Source organism: Cynocephalus volans, chromosome 3, assembly GCF_027409185.1.
Source record: "Cynocephalus volans isolate mCynVol1 chromosome 3, mCynVol1.pri, whole genome shotgun sequence".
Classification (NCBI taxonomy): domain Eukaryota; kingdom Metazoa; phylum Chordata; class Mammalia; order Dermoptera; family Cynocephalidae; genus Cynocephalus; species Cynocephalus volans.
The window spans coordinates 146,798,659-146,814,886 of NC_084462.1; the positions used below are offsets into that span (position 1 = coordinate 146,798,659).

A 16,228-nucleotide genomic window follows, 5' to 3' on the forward strand; every position below is an offset into this window, starting at 1 on the left:
AGCATTCGCCAGTACAGAATCCACGGCCAAAACAGTGAAGAATCCTCAGGTTAGAGCAAATATAAGTGGGCAAACGGGGCACCTAGCTGCAGCACGTGCATCATAGAGGTGCTCTCAAGGAGGCACCATAAGGGACCAGGGAGATGGTGCATTCCTAGCACATGCTCCCCCTGCCCTCACTCCTCACACACCTGGGCTTACAAGGCTTTCCACAGCCATCCACCCCAGCTCTTCCCCTCCACTGCAGCACCCTGGCTGGCAATCCCTGCCAAAGCAGACCTTGGGTGTCTCATCGGAGATGACGTAGAACTCCTGCTCACTGATCCAGGCCTCGGCCTCACCCGCATCCAGGTAGTACTGCTGTGCCTCATGGGCATCCCGCAGGTGCTGCAGCCGCCCAGCTGCAGCCTCCTGTAGCATGTCCCATGAGCCCTGCAGGTGGACCAGAGGCTCCTCGATGTCCTGACAATCGATCTCCGCCGCCTGCACCAGCTGCTGCCCTCTCTGCAGCACGTCATCGATCCGTGGCGCGTGGCCCAGGATCTCATTCTGCAGCGTCTGTGGCCAGAAGGAAGGGCTCAGGGAAGGGGCTTCCCACCAGGGAGGGGAGCTGCTTCTGCAGCGAGCCTGACACCCTCAGCCCCCTTACTCTCTCCTGCTAGAATGGAGCAGCTGATGGTAATCACGACTGCCCAGTGACCACTGATCTGGTGCTAACTTTATGAGCACCATTCCTCTTTAACCCTCAAGGAGCCTCCCAAGACAAGCACTTAGAAATGCACACAGCATCAATGTCACTCACAGGCAGTGAGGGGCAGAGCCGGATGTGAACACGGCTCTACCTGACTCCAAAGCCTGTGCTCTTGACTGCTCCCTATCCTTTCCAGGCTTCAACAGAGCTTGATTTCTTAGGTGTGTGTGTTGGAGGAAAGAAAAACCATTTAAAAATGGCCTTTTCGTTATCTTGTTTTAGCAGCTTTTGCTCCATACAAAAGAACAGTTGACAGCTGCCACTTGTTTAGAGTTTCAGGTTTTATTTTGCTTATTTATATTTCTCAAATCTTTTGTGAATTGTGTATTATTTTCTGTTTGAGCCTTTTCTTCCCACTCTCGTTACTGGGTCACCTTTTTCTTCAGGAGGTCCTGACACACACGTTGTTTACTCCCTGGGTCCTTGAGGCCTAGCTGCTGCTTGTGTGGGGGCTCCTTACACCTCATTCCCCTACTTTCTGCAATTTCCCCATGGCCTTTAAAACTGTGTGGAAGGCAGGGGTGAGAGCTGTCCACATGGGCAGTACAGTGACCACCAGCATTTAAGATACTTGTATATATGGAATAGCCATATCTGCAAGTCACCTAACCTGCTGAAATGCATTTTTTGCACTTTATGCTCAGAATCTTGATTTTGACAATTTACAACTGCATGAAAACAACCCATGCTGTCAGCTGTATTTGCTGCTTTACTTTCCCTGAGATTTTATGACCTCTGCAAGGTGCCCTAAAAAGGTATTTCTCTCTCTTTTTAAGCAATTACTTTCTAGTCTCTATGCAGGGTGCTTACTTAGATGTCTTCTTCCCTGTCTTCATTCACTCAACAAATATTAAGTTCTTTTCCATGTACCAGACCTGTTCTAGGTACTAGGGACAATGTGGAAACGTGACAAACAAAATCCTGGCACTCATAAAGCTTACAACCCAGCAGAGGAAATAAATGGTAAGCATGAAGAATGTCTGCTGAGGTCTGCTGGAGGCCACTTTAGCTAGAGGAGTCAGGAAGGGGCTTTCTGAGGAGATGACATTTGAGTGGGACATGAATAATGGGAGGGAGACAACCACACAAAGATCTGGGGATGAACACGCCTGGCAAAAGGGAAGGGCCTGCAGAAATGAGCCTCGGCTGTCTGAAGGCCAGAGGGAGGGCCAGAAGAGCAGGAATTCTGTGCAGGAGGGGAAAGTGACAAGAGATGTGATTTAAAGGTAGGCAGGGGGCCGGATCAGGCAAGACAGTGGTTCTTAACCCTGACTGCACATTGAATAATCTAGGAAAACAGACACAGCTAGGTTCCCATCCCTAGAGATCCTAATTAATTGATCTGAGAAGGAACCTGGGCATGCGTATGTTCAAAATTTCCCCAAGTGATTTTTATGTGCAGCCAAGGTAAGACCCATTTAAGCAGCACCTCGCAGGACTTGTTCTAATTGCAATGGATAGCCATTAGAGCAATGGTTCTCAAAGTGGAGTCCCTGGCTGGCAGCATCAGCAACACCTAGGATCTTGCTAGAAATGCAGATTATCAGTCTCTACCCACAGAGTTTGATTCAGCAGAACTGGGGTTGAGCCTGGTCAACTGTGACTTAATAAGCCCTCTGGGTGAGTGCACACTGAAGGTTGAGAACAATGGCAATCAAGGGTTTTAAGTGAGGAAATGATAAAACTGGGTCTATGCTTTAGCCAGGATAGCCTAAAATAGTCTTTACTAGGACAGCCATGCTCTCCCAAGAGGTTGTCCTTCCCTTTTTGGTTAGGGGAACCCCATACTTATTTGTCTAGTCCCTTTTCTGAAATAGCAACTGCCAGCCAGGGGAGTTGAAAACCTTTGGATAATAACACTTATTGAGGCTAGACAGAATCAAGTCCTTGGTGTTAGAAAGACCAGAGTGGGCACATTTCACAATCGAGGAAACTGAGGTCCCAAGAATACTGTCTCCTACTAGCCTTCTTCCTTTAATTGAAGGTTGTGGCATTAACTGAGCCTGAATCTCTATTATCTTCTAGCTCAGGTCCCTGCGTGTGGTCACTGGAGCCTCTGTGTCTAGATTATGTCAGTTGGAAGCAAAGGGTTCAAGGGAGCTTTGAGGAAACCTCTCTGAATATAACTCAGGCCTTTGCACAGTTGCTGAGCTCAAACAGTCCTGTAAGGAGATGGCAGCTGCTGCTATTTGGGGGAAGGGAGTGCTGTCTGCCATGACCTTCTTTCCCCAGGGAGCAGCAATGCTGATGTGGCACACTGGGACATGTTGCTCTTCCCTGGGATCTAAGTTTTCAGGCTTTCCTTGCTGGCCCAGAGAGCAGACCAGGAAGGAGGAGGGACTCTCTGCAGAGAAGGATCTGCAGCCAGCCCCTGGCCAGGCATGAAGCCACACAGCTGGCTTCCTTGGAGGATTCAGTCTCCCTCCAACAGCCCTGACGCCAGAGGAAGAGTGTGGCATCTACTCATGTCCAGGATTCTGACCAGGGCCACAGAAGTTCCCAGTCAGGCCTAGGAGAGAGTCAAACAGCAGATGGATGTTTGCTCCAAGGGCTCAGAGTCCAAGTTTAGTGGCTTCCTAGTGGGATTTGAGCCCCACAAGTAACCCCACATGTCCGGAGAATCACATGCCAACCTCAGCCCTAGATGTGGGGTAAGGCAGCGACATGGGACAGAGACCAGAACTGATCAGACTCTTCTCAGGGCGGCCACTGAATACAGAACTACAAAAGCACATTCAACCCCAGGCCAGAGCCTCTGGGGTCCTGCACTCACCTGTACCTGATGGAGTCTGAATGGCCCCAAGTTCCCAAGCACCAGATTCCTCCCTTCTCTGTGATCCTCCCAAAATTCTCTCTGCAATCACCAAAGCCTGCTCTTTCTGCTGTGAGACTACAAATACAGTTTGGGGACCCCAAAGCTACCAACATAAGCAATAATCTGCTGTCGCTGGCCTGCTGGACAGGGCTGGGGCTTCCTTCCTGGGGCCAGGCAGGGCAAGGAGGGGGCAGGTGGGGCAGGTGGGGCTGGTGAGGTGAGACAGGACTCACCTGGTTCTTCTTCATGAACAGCTGCACAGTTTGCAGGTTAGTGCCATAGTCGGCCAACTGGGCCAGAGGCAGCCTCTCCTCCACCCAGAGCTGCAGGGACCAGAAGGCAGGGAGACAGCTCATGACAATCATGGCTACCCTCTCCCAAGCACCCACCGTGGGCCAGACAGAGCTTTCCCACAGTGTCTCCCTAGTTCCTCCCAACACCCTGTTGGGGTTTGCCCCCATTTTAAAGATGGAGATATTTGGATACTTTGAACTGAGGTTCCAGATAACTTGGTCCTAGTCACACAGTGGGAAACTAACATAGCTGGATCTTGAACCCAAGTCTGTCTGACCCCGAAGTCTGTGGTGTTCACCAACAATACTAGCAAGTGGTCAGTGAGTTACCATTCAAACAGCACTGGACTAACTTTTCCATTTTATGTAATCATCACAACAATCCTATGAGATAAGGGGGTGAGGTGATCAGTCATCTGCTGCCAAGAATTTTTCTGGACATCAGCCAGCCACCCCAATGGCAGCTGATGGCTCAGCCTTGGGGATGGGAAGAGGCTGTGGCCTACGCACCGTCTCATCCTCTAAGTCCCGGCTGATCTGCAGCTTGTCTCTGGATGATTCCAGCTGCTTCTTCCTCTTCCCCAGGGGTTCCAGGAGGTCCAGGAACCGCTTCTCAATGCTCAAGTCTGCGTCTCCTGCCTCCTCTCCCAGCGAGGGCACCTGGGCAAACAGCTCCCCCAGCTCCTCTTTCCGCACATTCACTTGGTCCTCCACTCGCTGAGACACAAGCGGACGGTGTCAGCGCCAGCCCTGGCACCTGGGCAACCTATCCTTCCTCTTCATTTATCTGCATTCCACCCATCCTCTAAGGCTCAGTCTGAGCTCAGGCTCCTCCAAGAAGTCTCCCTGGATGCTGCTTCTCATGTTTCCCTCCTCTGTCCTATATTTCTCATGCATCATTTGACTAACCCATTTGGATCCCTGTCCTACCCACTGCAAAGAGGGTAGGACAGGATTATAAACCAGGAAACATTTTTGCATGATAAAAGTCCAGCTAATAGGAACAGAAGTACTTACTTTAGGGTTTCAGATTTGCTTCCCAAGATACCTTCTAACACTTTGATTCTACAACCCACTCGCTCACGTGCCTTCAGCTTAGTCAACATCCGGTTGACGCTGGTCAGGTCCTTTCCTGGGTCATCCGACCGCAGCTGGTCTTCCATGGCACTGATCCACTTGTTGAGGTCAGCATGGGTCTGCAGGCGCAGATCAGAGCTCCTGGCGGCCGACAGGTGGTGGGTCTTCTCCTTCATCGTGGCCTGCAGCTCATCCCAGAGCCGGTGCAAGTGTTCCAGCCTTTGAGACACTAGGGTCCTAAACTGGGGCTTCTCCTCCATCAGCTGCTTCCCTTCCTGGAGGGGAAGGAGGAGAGTCACCCTCTGAGCCCGAGGTGGCCTTGGAGCAGCCCTGCTCCAGCTGCTTGCAAGGGGCTACCTGAGTCAGGCAAGCAATCTGCTCAGAACTCAGGTGAGGGTTCAACTGAAACAGAATCTGAACCACCCTGAACCCCCCAGATTATTTGTGGGGGAAGGCAGGGCAGGGAGAACAGTTTCTGGGGCACATGACTCAGGGATACTGAAGTATGGAGAGCGGCAGACAAGGGACGGCTGGAACTAAGAAAAGAAAATTCAAGATCCATCCAGGTACAACTAGCACGGAAACCCCCCTGTGAGTTCCACCCTCTCCAAATCTTCTTCCCAGAGGTTGTGCACTAACCTTCGGTGATATCTTTAGTTACTGAGATTGCTTGATCTGGTTTTCACCTGCATAAAAGTGCCTTTTTTGGGTAGGTACAGTGTGATGTGATTTTAACCTAAGAATGTATACTACTAATAATGGTCAATATTTATCGAGTGCCCGATAATTGCCAAGTACTATTCTTTTTTTTTTTTTATAAAAAGATGACTGGTAAGGGGATCTTAATCCTTGACTTGGTGTTATCAGCACCACGCTCTCCCAAGTGAGCCACGGACCAGCCCTTGCCAAGTACTATTCTAAGTACTTCACTTGTCTTTAAATATTTAGTGCTCACAGCTCCATTGAGTAGGTACTATTATCACCCTGAGCTCACAGATGAAGAAACTGAGGCACAGGGAGGTCAAGGAATCAGGCAGTCTGGCTCCAGAGGTGACACCTTTAACCACTGTGCAGCATGGTCTTGTGTGGACCCTAGGCCCACTTCTTCATGGACAGCCACAGGTGGGAGGAGCAAAGGTACAGGATTCCCAGATCTAACCCCAGCCACATGTGACTTGCACCACTGGGCAAGCTCGTTACTGAGGAGTCCTCTTGTTCCCCATCTATGAGCGTGTGAACAACCACTCCCAGTGGTTCTGCCCATTCAAACAATGAGGGTTAGTGGCTCCCCCGAACCACCCTGGTCATCTCATGTATTCCCTGACCCTGGGCAGACAGTGCTGGAGCCCTGGTGAGGACCACAGAAGGTAATCAGAGATAAGTGCTGTCCTGGCACCGGATGCTGAAGCTCTAACTGGAGTGTCCTCAGTGTCCTGGACTGTCCCCAGATTCAGGTGATCCAGAAGAGGCATCAATTCTGATCAGGCTTAACAAGACTGGCTACATCAAGAGCTCTGCAGGTATAACTACTAGTTAGAGAAGTTTCTTCACTGCCAAGTTCTATCCATACTGTCCAGCAAGCTTCAAGACACAGCCTGTGCCCTGGGTGAAGTCCCATTGAGGTGAGCATGTCTGAGCAGAGCCCCCACTGCCCCCTGGCTTCACTTACTGCGTCAACATTTTCCAGCCACCCCTGGTGGGAAGCCAGCTCTGCCACAAACGCCTGGTGCTTCAGCCACTTGTTGTGAAGGTTTCGTGCTTCATCATAGGAGACATCCTGAGATGTCAGAAGCTTGTCATTGATCCAAAGAGTGAGCTGTGGGCAGAAGACGGAGTCTGACTGTGCATCCCTAAAGGTATCTCTTTGGTGGGACAGGACCTGCTGCCCACCCTAGCTGCAGGAGGAGGCCAAGGGGAGGAAGTGTGAGCACAGAAGAGAACTAATCTCCAACTCTGGATCCCTAAGTCCCAGCACAGGCAACTTAACCCGCACCATGCTGGGACCCAAACGTGGGCACAGCTGTGTCTTCCCCACTAGGGTGTGTGTGGTGTGAGACCAGGGGTACTTTATTCTTTGCTCTATATTTCCAGGACCTAGGACTGGGCCTGGCACATTATAGGAACTCAATGGGTGTTCACTGGATGGATGAATAAATCCCTCCTTTGGAAGTAGGGTGAGAAATCAATAACAAGCACAGAGAAAATGCTATCTGAGAAAGAAGCCAAGGGCAGATCCTATAATTAACAAGGGTGATGAGCATCCAGTGTTTCCAAGATGTCCTGGCACCAGACCCAAGGCCTGGAGTGTACCAAGGGCAGAGGGAGAGGAAAACAAAGTTGTCTGGGCTGAGAGGAAAGGGGCATGAAGACAAGGGCAAGGAAGAAGTCACGGACAGCCCCATCCCACCCAGAAGGACTGTCAAGGAAGGGGCCAGGGAGGGCGGACTAGAGACCTTCCTCGTACAGCCGGCCCCAGGTTGAGCAAGATCCTTCTGAGCCAGCAGTTCTCCAACTAGACCCTTGTTTAAAATGCTTCTTTCTATCACCCCTTAAGATTCTGATTCATCTGGGGCCTGAGTGGGGCCCAGAAGTCTGCTTTAACTAGGGCCAGTACTGGCTTGATGACTTGCGGAGCCCAGTGAAAAATGATGTTCAAAAGTATTAAGAATTTCAAGATGGCAAAAGCAGAGCATTAAACCAAGCACGGGCCCTTCTGGGCACAGCGCCCTGTGTGAATGGACGCACAGTTGGCATAGCCTGGAATTCTGCCCTGACCAGGGCCCTGGGTGATTCTAACAGACAGTCCTCAGGCCACTCTTGGAGAAGCTCTATCCTGGACTTGGCGAATTAAAGGATGACTTTTCGGGTTTGGAAAAATAGACAAAGAGTAAATAAATAAATAAATGATTGTGGAAATAAAGATTCTGGAGGACAATCTAAGCCATCAAGTCTCTGGAGCTCCCACTGCTGGAGTCCCACAACTCTTGAGTTAGAAAGGATCCTGTGCACTTTCCACCTCTAGGGTGCTCCTAGAGAGGAATCCCCCGAGCAGCGGCCCCTGCCCTGCTGCAGCCTCACCTCCTGGCAGTTCTGGAGGAAGTTCTGTAGCTCCAGGTTGTCTCTCAGGAGAACTGAGGCCTCCTGGGCCTTTTCATTATTCTTCCTGTGCCTGGAAGGGAAGCCAAAGCCCAAGTCATAACAGTGCGGCCACGGGGTCTTCACTTGCGCCACCAGCCCCCATGTGTCTCCAAGGCCCCGTGACCCCAAGGAAGGGAGTACCTGTCCTCAATCTGCTGCACCTTCTCCTTGATCTTGTCTGAGTACAGATTTCCCTCAGCTACCAGCCTGTTTCCAGAGTCCACGGTACTCAAGACTTTATCCTGGTTGTTCTCCATAGACATCAAGAAATCCTCAAACTTCCGAATCCCAGCCTCTGCAGCCTCTAGGGAGTCTGGGGGCTCCAAGTGAGCCAGAGTGTATTCCTGTGGAAGGAAGTTTCCAGGAGAGGGCTGAGGATGAGCTGAGGAGGTGGAGAGGGCAGCGGCTGGGCCGCGATGTGAATGGTGCCCCAGAGTTGTGTGAGGAGCAGGATCTACTCCCCAGGCCGGGCCCCTGCACTCCCCAGGGCCAAGTTCACTCCTCCAGCCTCTGACTGACCCAAGAACAATGCATGGTTTGGGACACAGGCCTGGATAAGGCACATGATGAGGAACAAAGAGGATTTCCTCTCCAATTAGTGACTACAGAGAGTCCAAGAAAAGCGTAATTTGGTCCCTGAGCCCTACAGCACATTTGTAGACTTAAATTTGCCAGAGGACTAGGTGGTGCTGCCCTGAGACACCCACCAGCCCTGAACACCTCTCTCTACCTGGTTGCTGAGGATGGCTTCAGCCTGCTTGGCATCTTTCTGGAACTCCTGGTAGCCAAAGCACTGGGCGAGGGAGTGGCCACGTCTCTCCCACATCCGGTGCAGGGCATCCCAGGCGGTGTCCAGGCCCTCCAGCCGCTGGCCCAGAAGCAGGTACTCTGGGTCTGGGTCTGTCTGGCCTTGGATCACCTTCTCCCCAGAGGCCTTGACATGCTGGAAGCTCTCCTGGTGCCCGTCAATCTCATCCTTGATGGCTGCATGCTGCTGCAGGAGATGCTCAGCCTCCAGGAGTGACTCGGGCATGTCCTCAGAGGCCACGGCCTTCTGGGCCATGGACAGCCAGGCCTGGAAGTTGTCCAGATCCTGCAGGAAGGCCTGCAGCTGGCTGGCCTCACCCAGGGACGCCTCCTGGTCCTGCAGGGCTTGCTGCAGGCCCTGCCACAGCTCCTCCACGTATGACTGCCGCTGGCCAATGTCCTCCTTCAGCTCAGGGTGTGATTCCATCAGCCGCTGCGACTCACGCTCCAGGGCCTCCACGCGGGCCTGGATGGCGGCCACGTCACGCTCCAGCCCTGACAACTTCCGCTGGATGGCAATGACACCTGCCAGGTCCCGCCCCAGGTTCTTGGTAGACTCTACCACCTCTGTCTTGTCTGTGATCCACTTGCCCGTCTCTTCACAGTCCACACAGTAGTTGTGCACCCGGAGGGCCGAGTCCACCGCTTCCTGCCGCTCTGACACCATGGTCTGGAATGCTTGCCACCTGCCAGAGGGGACACAGCCCAGGGGAAAGAGAGAGATAGCTTCTTCCTCAACTCTTCCCATGAGGCATCCCTTCCCTGATTTCCCATGAGCCTCCCCCAACAGACCTTGTATGCTGGAAAAAAAAAAAATGATCTACCCAACAAACCAGGTGAGCGAACTTCATTTATCCAATTTTACCCAAGACATATATAAGTGTTGATCAGATCTTTGGGTCAGCAGGAGGCACACAGTGATGTGATTCCAACCACAAGTAAAGGAGCATGAAAGTAAAGGCTCTGCATATGGTTAGATTTTAGGCAAATATACAATTTCCCCAAAGTTTCTGAAACACCAAAAATAATTAGAAAGCTCACATTATTAACTACAAGAATGCTTCAGGGCACAGGGTCCCCAGCTGCCCTAGTGGAATCACACAAATGCCTGAGGCCACATTCAAAGTACACCAGTGCCTGAAAAAAATCACCTTAGATCTAAAAGAAAAGAGGCCTAGTAAAAAAGAAGAGGGGGGGAGGGGAGGAAGAAGCTGGGATTGTGATTAAAATGGTAATATAATCTTAAGCTTCAAGTGCGGTGTTGCTATGAAACAGGGAAATGTGCTAAGGTCTGGTGGATGTCCTGGGGGCCTGGGGTGGACCTGCAGCCTATAATAAGCCTCTTTCAAAGAGGTGCCCATCAGCCAGGCCCTGGGGATACCCCCTTTGGACCCAGGTTTATTCATTCTACATCACTGTAATATATAAGCACATGAGAGTAGAGAGTATGCTAAATGTTCATTTGCTAACTGAACCCATCTTTCTTTTTCTTTTCCTTTTTTTTTTTTTTTTTTTGTTTTTTTGGTGGCTGGCCAGTTTGGGGATCTGAACCCTTGATCTCAGTGGCATAACACCACACTCTACCCAACTGAGCTAACCAGCCAGCCCCGAACCCATCTCTTTTGAACAGCATGAGGGGGATAGAAATTATGTTAGACTTGGGGAGAATACAGACATTACCAGACTTTGCTCTATGGAGTATATGATTTGGAGAGAAATGAAGACAAGCTCACAAAATAACTATAGTAAAAAGTACTATGTGCAAAGTACATACCAGACAGAGAGGACTAAGGGAGATGTAAGGAGCAACAGGGTGACAGTGGCAGATTTCATGGAGGTCATCTGAGCTGGGTCTCAATGAACTGACCTTCAATGCCCCCACTGGAGTGATCTATCTAAGGGTGGGACTCCGAGAGTTTCAGTCATCTTTGTCTCCCCAGCACCGAGGGATGGAGGGGGGCAGGTTGAGGGGCTCAGCAGATGGGCTGGGCAGAGTGCATGTGGGTGTTCCCAAGGTGTGACAACAGTGGCTAGTCTGGGTTGGAAGACAGGTCTAGAAGGGACTGGGAATACATAAGGCAGAAGAGAGAGAATCTGAAGATGGCCTCGGCTCTCCTCCTAGGCTGTGAAGTCTCTATGCTCCGGGGAGTTCTGTGCTTGGCACACAGAGATGCTCTGAGGCTGGGAAATTGGGGGAAAGGAGCTGCAGGTTTTCTCCCAGTTGGTCTGAAGCCACTAGGATAGTGAGTTGCTCCTGGGAGAGGGTCTGGCAAGAGGCCCATGGTGATTACCAGGCCTTTCCTGGTGTGGCCTCACTGTACTCACCAAGTGGGGGCCACACGAGGGACAGGCTGGGTTTGGGTCTAGTCTGCCTCCCGAGCCACACCTTCGCCCTGCAGTGCACCATCTCCGAGATTGAGAAAGGTGACAGAGACACTCTCGTTAGCACCTGTCAGGCAATATTGGCAGTCTAGGTTTGCTCCTGGGCCTGACATTTTTAGAAACATGGTGATCAACTAAAAAGCATACATTGGAAGATGATCACACATTCAATAAGTGTTTGAAAGACTCATATGTACCAAGCTTGACAGGAAATTTTCAGTTTTGTCTCTATTCACTCAATCATTATTTATCACGCAACTATCATGTGCCTTGTGTTGGACACTGGCCTAGGCACTGCGATACAGCAAAGAACAAAGCCAAGTCCTTGCTTTCATTCAAGCACGCACAGACAAACAAGTCTATAATCCATCAAGTGGTGATAAGAGCAAAGAAAAATAAAACAAGGTAACAGGATAGAGCCTGAGGGAATTGGTAAGAGGCAGGAATGTGCTACATTCAATGGAGTGGTCAGTGAGGGTCATTCCAGTAAGCAGGCATGCGAGCAAAGACCTGAATAAAGTAAGACAGTAAACCAAAAGGATATCTGGGAAAAGAATATTCCAAACAGAGGGACTTCAGACAAGAATGTGCTTGGTGTGCAAGCACTGCAGGCAATACAGAAAGATATAGGTCTTCCTTTGCCTATAGTCTAGCAGGAAAGTCCTTCAGCACAAAAGTAATTATAACAGAGGTAGGATGTGAAGCTTGAAACCAGTAAAGAGGAGAGAAAGAAGGTTTTTTATCTGGGAAACTGGGAAGGAGATGAATCTGGATTCACCTAAAGAATGGTCAGGATTTGGAATATGTAGCCAGAGGAGAATGCACACCACAGAGGCACAGAGGTAGGACTGGGGATGGAGAATGACAGTTGTTTTAAAAAATATTTGAAGAGCTATACTCATACATGGAAGAGGAGTCAAGAGAAGTCAAAGGGCAGAGCCAGAATCAATGTACACAAATTTCAAGGAGGCAGATTTCTACTCAATATGAGAACTTTCAAACCAAAAGGAGTTGCCCCCAAATGGGACCGGCTGTGTGGCAAGGGAGTGAGGTCCCCATCCCTGGCTAGACTGGATGGCTTCTCCAGTCAGCTCTCAGATTTAATGCAGAGCCATCTTACCATTTCATGACTCAGGTATTTTCTCACCTAAGGATGGCATGTACCTTGATGTTTTTCACTTGGGATGGCACATGACTTAGGTGTCTGAATAGATCAACATCCTCTGACAGCTCACTGTATAGTTAACAAGTTCTTCCTGTCTGGAAGTTTCTCTGGTTTAGACCTGCTCTAGTTTCCTCAGTTAAGCAGTAATTACAACAATCTCTCAATCGCTCTCTCTCACACACACAACCTACAAATTGAAGGCGTCCTCCCTTCTGCATAAACATCAGATTTACAAAGGAACCCCCCTAGCTACGGTCCCCAATTGATGAGACAATCAGCCCCATTCCAGTGGCTCCAAAGTATCCTGGACACCCCCTGCCCTTCAGCCCCCAACGGAGTCTCCCCTGTGCCGATCCTTTTCTTTCGAATTGAGTTTTCCCTAAGCCCACCCCCCAGCTTGCTTCAGGTACAGCAAGTCTCAGGCACAAGTGTGGGGAAAGGGCAGGGGTAATGGGGAGGCGGTGAGCATGTGCTGTTGCACGTGCAGGGCCCAGGGTAAGGACGGAACACGGGTCTTTGCTCTGTCCTCAAAGATCCTCCAGGAACTAATGGGCAGTTACACACCACACTCAAAGCACCCCCTCTCTAAAGGCTCCTCGGGGCCTGTTTTTTGTTCCGGTCAGAAGCTTGCTCAAAGCTCCCTGCTAATTCTCTTTTTCATTCAAGCCAGTCTCATTATCGACACTGCATTTTGGCACAGGCAGAAACATTCTTTTATGGACAGTACTTAAGAGCTCTCAGAAAGCAATTTCCCTGCTCAGGACTGTCCAGGGAGATACAGCATGAGTACTGTATGGCCTGATTCTAACTATGGGCACACTCAGAATGTCCTCTCCATCCCGCAGGCATACCCGCCTCTCCTCCCAGACACAGTGTTCAAAGCTCCTTGCATGCACCTCTCTCCCTCCCTGGGCTGTTCACCCTGCCATTCACCACACAGACCCTTCCTCTCTGCTGCTACAGCCCCAACGCCAGGAAGGAGACTGTGGCTGAGAAGGAAAGGAGCCTTGAGGGTACAAACATGGCTGTGCACAGCAGGTAGCCTGAATTTGGGGCCAGGCCCCCAGGGATGTCAGGTGCTGGGAGAAAATGCACCCAGCCCCAAGCCCTACCCACACCCCACCTGGTATTCAGGTGGTCCTGGTATTGCTTCACTTCCCCACTGCGTGGGTGGCCACTCTCCACCAGGCTGTTGGCAGCGAGGTTTACATCGTCAATCTGAGCCATCAAAGTCTTCATCTCCTGGTCCAGGATGTCGAACCTGATAAGGACAGAGAGAAATGAATGAGGATCGGTGTGGCCACAGCAGACACTTCATGACCAGTGGCCCCCCAGGCTCCAAAAAGTGGAGCTCTTGCTTTCTCCCTTCACTTCCTCAACACACTTGTCCAGGAGAGGGGGAAGGAGCCACGTGCTGGCACACCCCATTTTCTTGTTCTGGGCCAGGCTAGTGGAGAGCTGGCTACTTATTACATAGGCTTCTGGCTCAACAGAGAAGCATGAAGGGGAGAGAAAGCTGTAAAGAGGTTACAGTGTGTGTGGTGGAGAGGGGGTTGACAATCGCCACAGGGACCACCTGTCATGCCACCACTGTCCCAGCTGCTGCTCTTGGACCCTGAGTCTACTGTCCTGACACACAGACCCAAAGGTTACCCTCCCCAGCCAGGTGCTCCATTCCTGAGTAGCATAGGGGAGAGCTGCGGGGGTAGGGGGAGTTATGAAGGCTGAACCTTCTGGGTAAAAGCCCAAGATGCTCCAGTGTCAGTGTGGGAGCTCCCTGGCACTGCTCCAGGGAGCAGCCTCTCCCCTCCCTGACTCCCTGGATCCTGTGCTGAGGCTGCTGAGCAGTGCCTCACACTGGGGCGTGCCTCCACATCCGGTACTGATGGAATCACAATACCAGAATTGAGAGTGGCCTTGCAGACCAGTGGCTTACAAACTGGTCTCTGTGGCCCCTTGGAGTTCTGTAGCTTAGGAACTGCCATGGAAGGCTATAGCTGGTGAGGTCCTGGCCTCTCAGCCCCCATATCCAGAGCAGCTCCACTGTTCCTGTGTGTTATGTAAGGGTTCCATATACAATTCATTTGAGCAAAGGCTGCTGTAGCTGAAAAGTAAGTGAATAACTAGAACTAGAAAGTCCCCTCTGTTTGAGGAACACAAGGCCCCAGTGGGTGAAGTACCCAAGGCCACAGAGCCAGAATAGAACTCATGTCCCTTGATGCCTGTATGTTGCAACAAAGGGTATCCCACGGCCTCTCAAAGAGACCCTTGCTCATCTGAGGCTGTTACCAAACTAGGTGGGAGGTGGCGCCCAGTCCTTGGTGCAGGGAGGTGAGGAAAACATGAACTAACTCTGACCTGTGCTGCACGACCTCCAGGTCCTCCAGCGTGTCAGGGATATCCATCTGGGCCAGCCACTTCTCCTTCTCGCCCATCCACAGCTCACAGGCATCCGTCTCCCCAAACACCGTGTACAGGTCCAGGGCATCCTGCAGCCTCTGTCGACGCAGTTCTGCCTGGGCCACCACCTGCTGGTAGAGCTCCCGGAGGGCCTGCAGCCGACTGGTCACATCTGGGGAATCCCGAAACTCTTGGGGGAAGCCCTGGGCCTGCTGCTCCAGGTGCTCCATCACACCTCGGCTCTCCTCTAGCTCTTCCAGGAAGTCCTTGTGCTTTTTCCCCAGGGCCCGTGTGGCCCCTTCATCCTGCCCAACATCTTCACCTGAGAGCAGCTGGTGGGCGTTTTGCAGCCAGGCCTTAAGGTCATCTGCATCGCCCTGGAACTGGAAGAAGTCCTCAGCATCCTGGAGGTTCTTCTTGCGAAAGGCAGCCAGTTCCTTCAGCTGGTTCCATTGGGCCAACACCTCCTTGATGCGGGCTTCAATCTGTGGGTGCCCAAACTGCTTGCGTACAACCATGCCCTCAGCCTCCTGGAAGATCTGCTCCAGGTGGGCGTCCAGCCCACGGAGCTCATCTTCAAAGGCCTTATGCTTGCGCTGCAAGATGAGCACGCTGGTCAGATCCTTGCCATAGTCCAGGGAGGAGTAGATCTGCTCTTTCTCCTTAATCCAGCTCTCAGCCTCATCCATCTCCCAGAAGAACTTCCAGAGCCTCTTGGACTGCTCCAGCTGAGCCTTCCGCCCAGCTGCCATGTCACTCAGCTCCCCAAAGCACTGCTCCAGGTGGCTGATGCGGTCCTGAATGACCTGGGGGTCACAAGGCTGGTACCCTGGGAGGAATAGAAGTGGGGAGGACAAAGAGGGGATGGATTTCATTTATGGGCAATCTTCAGATCGGTTACCAGATTAGAACCACATGATCTAGAAGCTGCCATCTCCCTGGGGCTTTGGGATTGGATGCGGGGGGGGGGAGGGGGCAGTTGCTCAGAGGGCAGGCCAGATTCTTTATAATTAGTGCCCGCTAAACTTCAGGAATAAGGAAGATTAAAAGTTGAGTCAGTTCTCAGTAGAAATGTACAACATGAAATTATTTTTTTAAATGTTTAGATATAAATTCCAAGGTGATTCTTCAAGGAGGCAGTGAGGTCTCTCATTTAAGACCAGAAACTAGAATCCTAAATTGTCTCAGTCATAATTTGAACTAGCAAGGAGAATGAGAGATGGTGATGCCTTACCGGTGCTTATAAACACCCTCCTGATCACAGATTACCAAAGCAGTTGCCTGCTGTCTGTAGAGTTTTCCCTCAAGCTTCTTTCTTGTGCCACTACTTGATGAAAGAAGCAGAATTCTAAAGGTGGTTCCAGGAGATCTAGCCAAGGGGGTGTGCTGGGCCTGAGGAT

The 16,228-nt window shown here is 51.1% G+C and overlaps 1 protein-coding gene across 2 annotated transcripts in view; it reads right to left on the reverse strand.

Annotated features, from left to right (window-relative positions):
• The window catches only part of SPTB (spectrin beta, erythrocytic), a 116,454-nt gene that overhangs the window by 25,000 nt on the left and 75,226 nt on the right, over positions 1 to 16,228 (reverse strand). For both annotated transcript variants that reach the window (XM_063090718.1, XM_063090719.1), the window contains 10 exons: positions 14,787 to 15,657; positions 13,552 to 13,689; positions 8,805 to 9,567; positions 8,216 to 8,418; positions 8,015 to 8,105; positions 6,606 to 6,752; positions 4,948 to 5,211; positions 4,370 to 4,576; positions 3,800 to 3,889; positions 280 to 558 (listed from right to left, as the gene is read on the reverse strand). In XM_063090718.1, the coding sequence (XP_062946788.1) occupies positions 280 to 558; positions 3,800 to 3,889; positions 4,370 to 4,576; positions 4,948 to 5,211; positions 6,606 to 6,752; positions 8,015 to 8,105; positions 8,216 to 8,418; positions 8,805 to 9,567; positions 13,552 to 13,689; positions 14,787 to 15,657 (3,053 nt within the window). The remainder of the gene's footprint in view (positions 1 to 279; positions 559 to 3,799; positions 3,890 to 4,369; positions 4,577 to 4,947; positions 5,212 to 6,605; positions 6,753 to 8,014; positions 8,106 to 8,215; positions 8,419 to 8,804; positions 9,568 to 13,551; positions 13,690 to 14,786; positions 15,658 to 16,228) is intronic.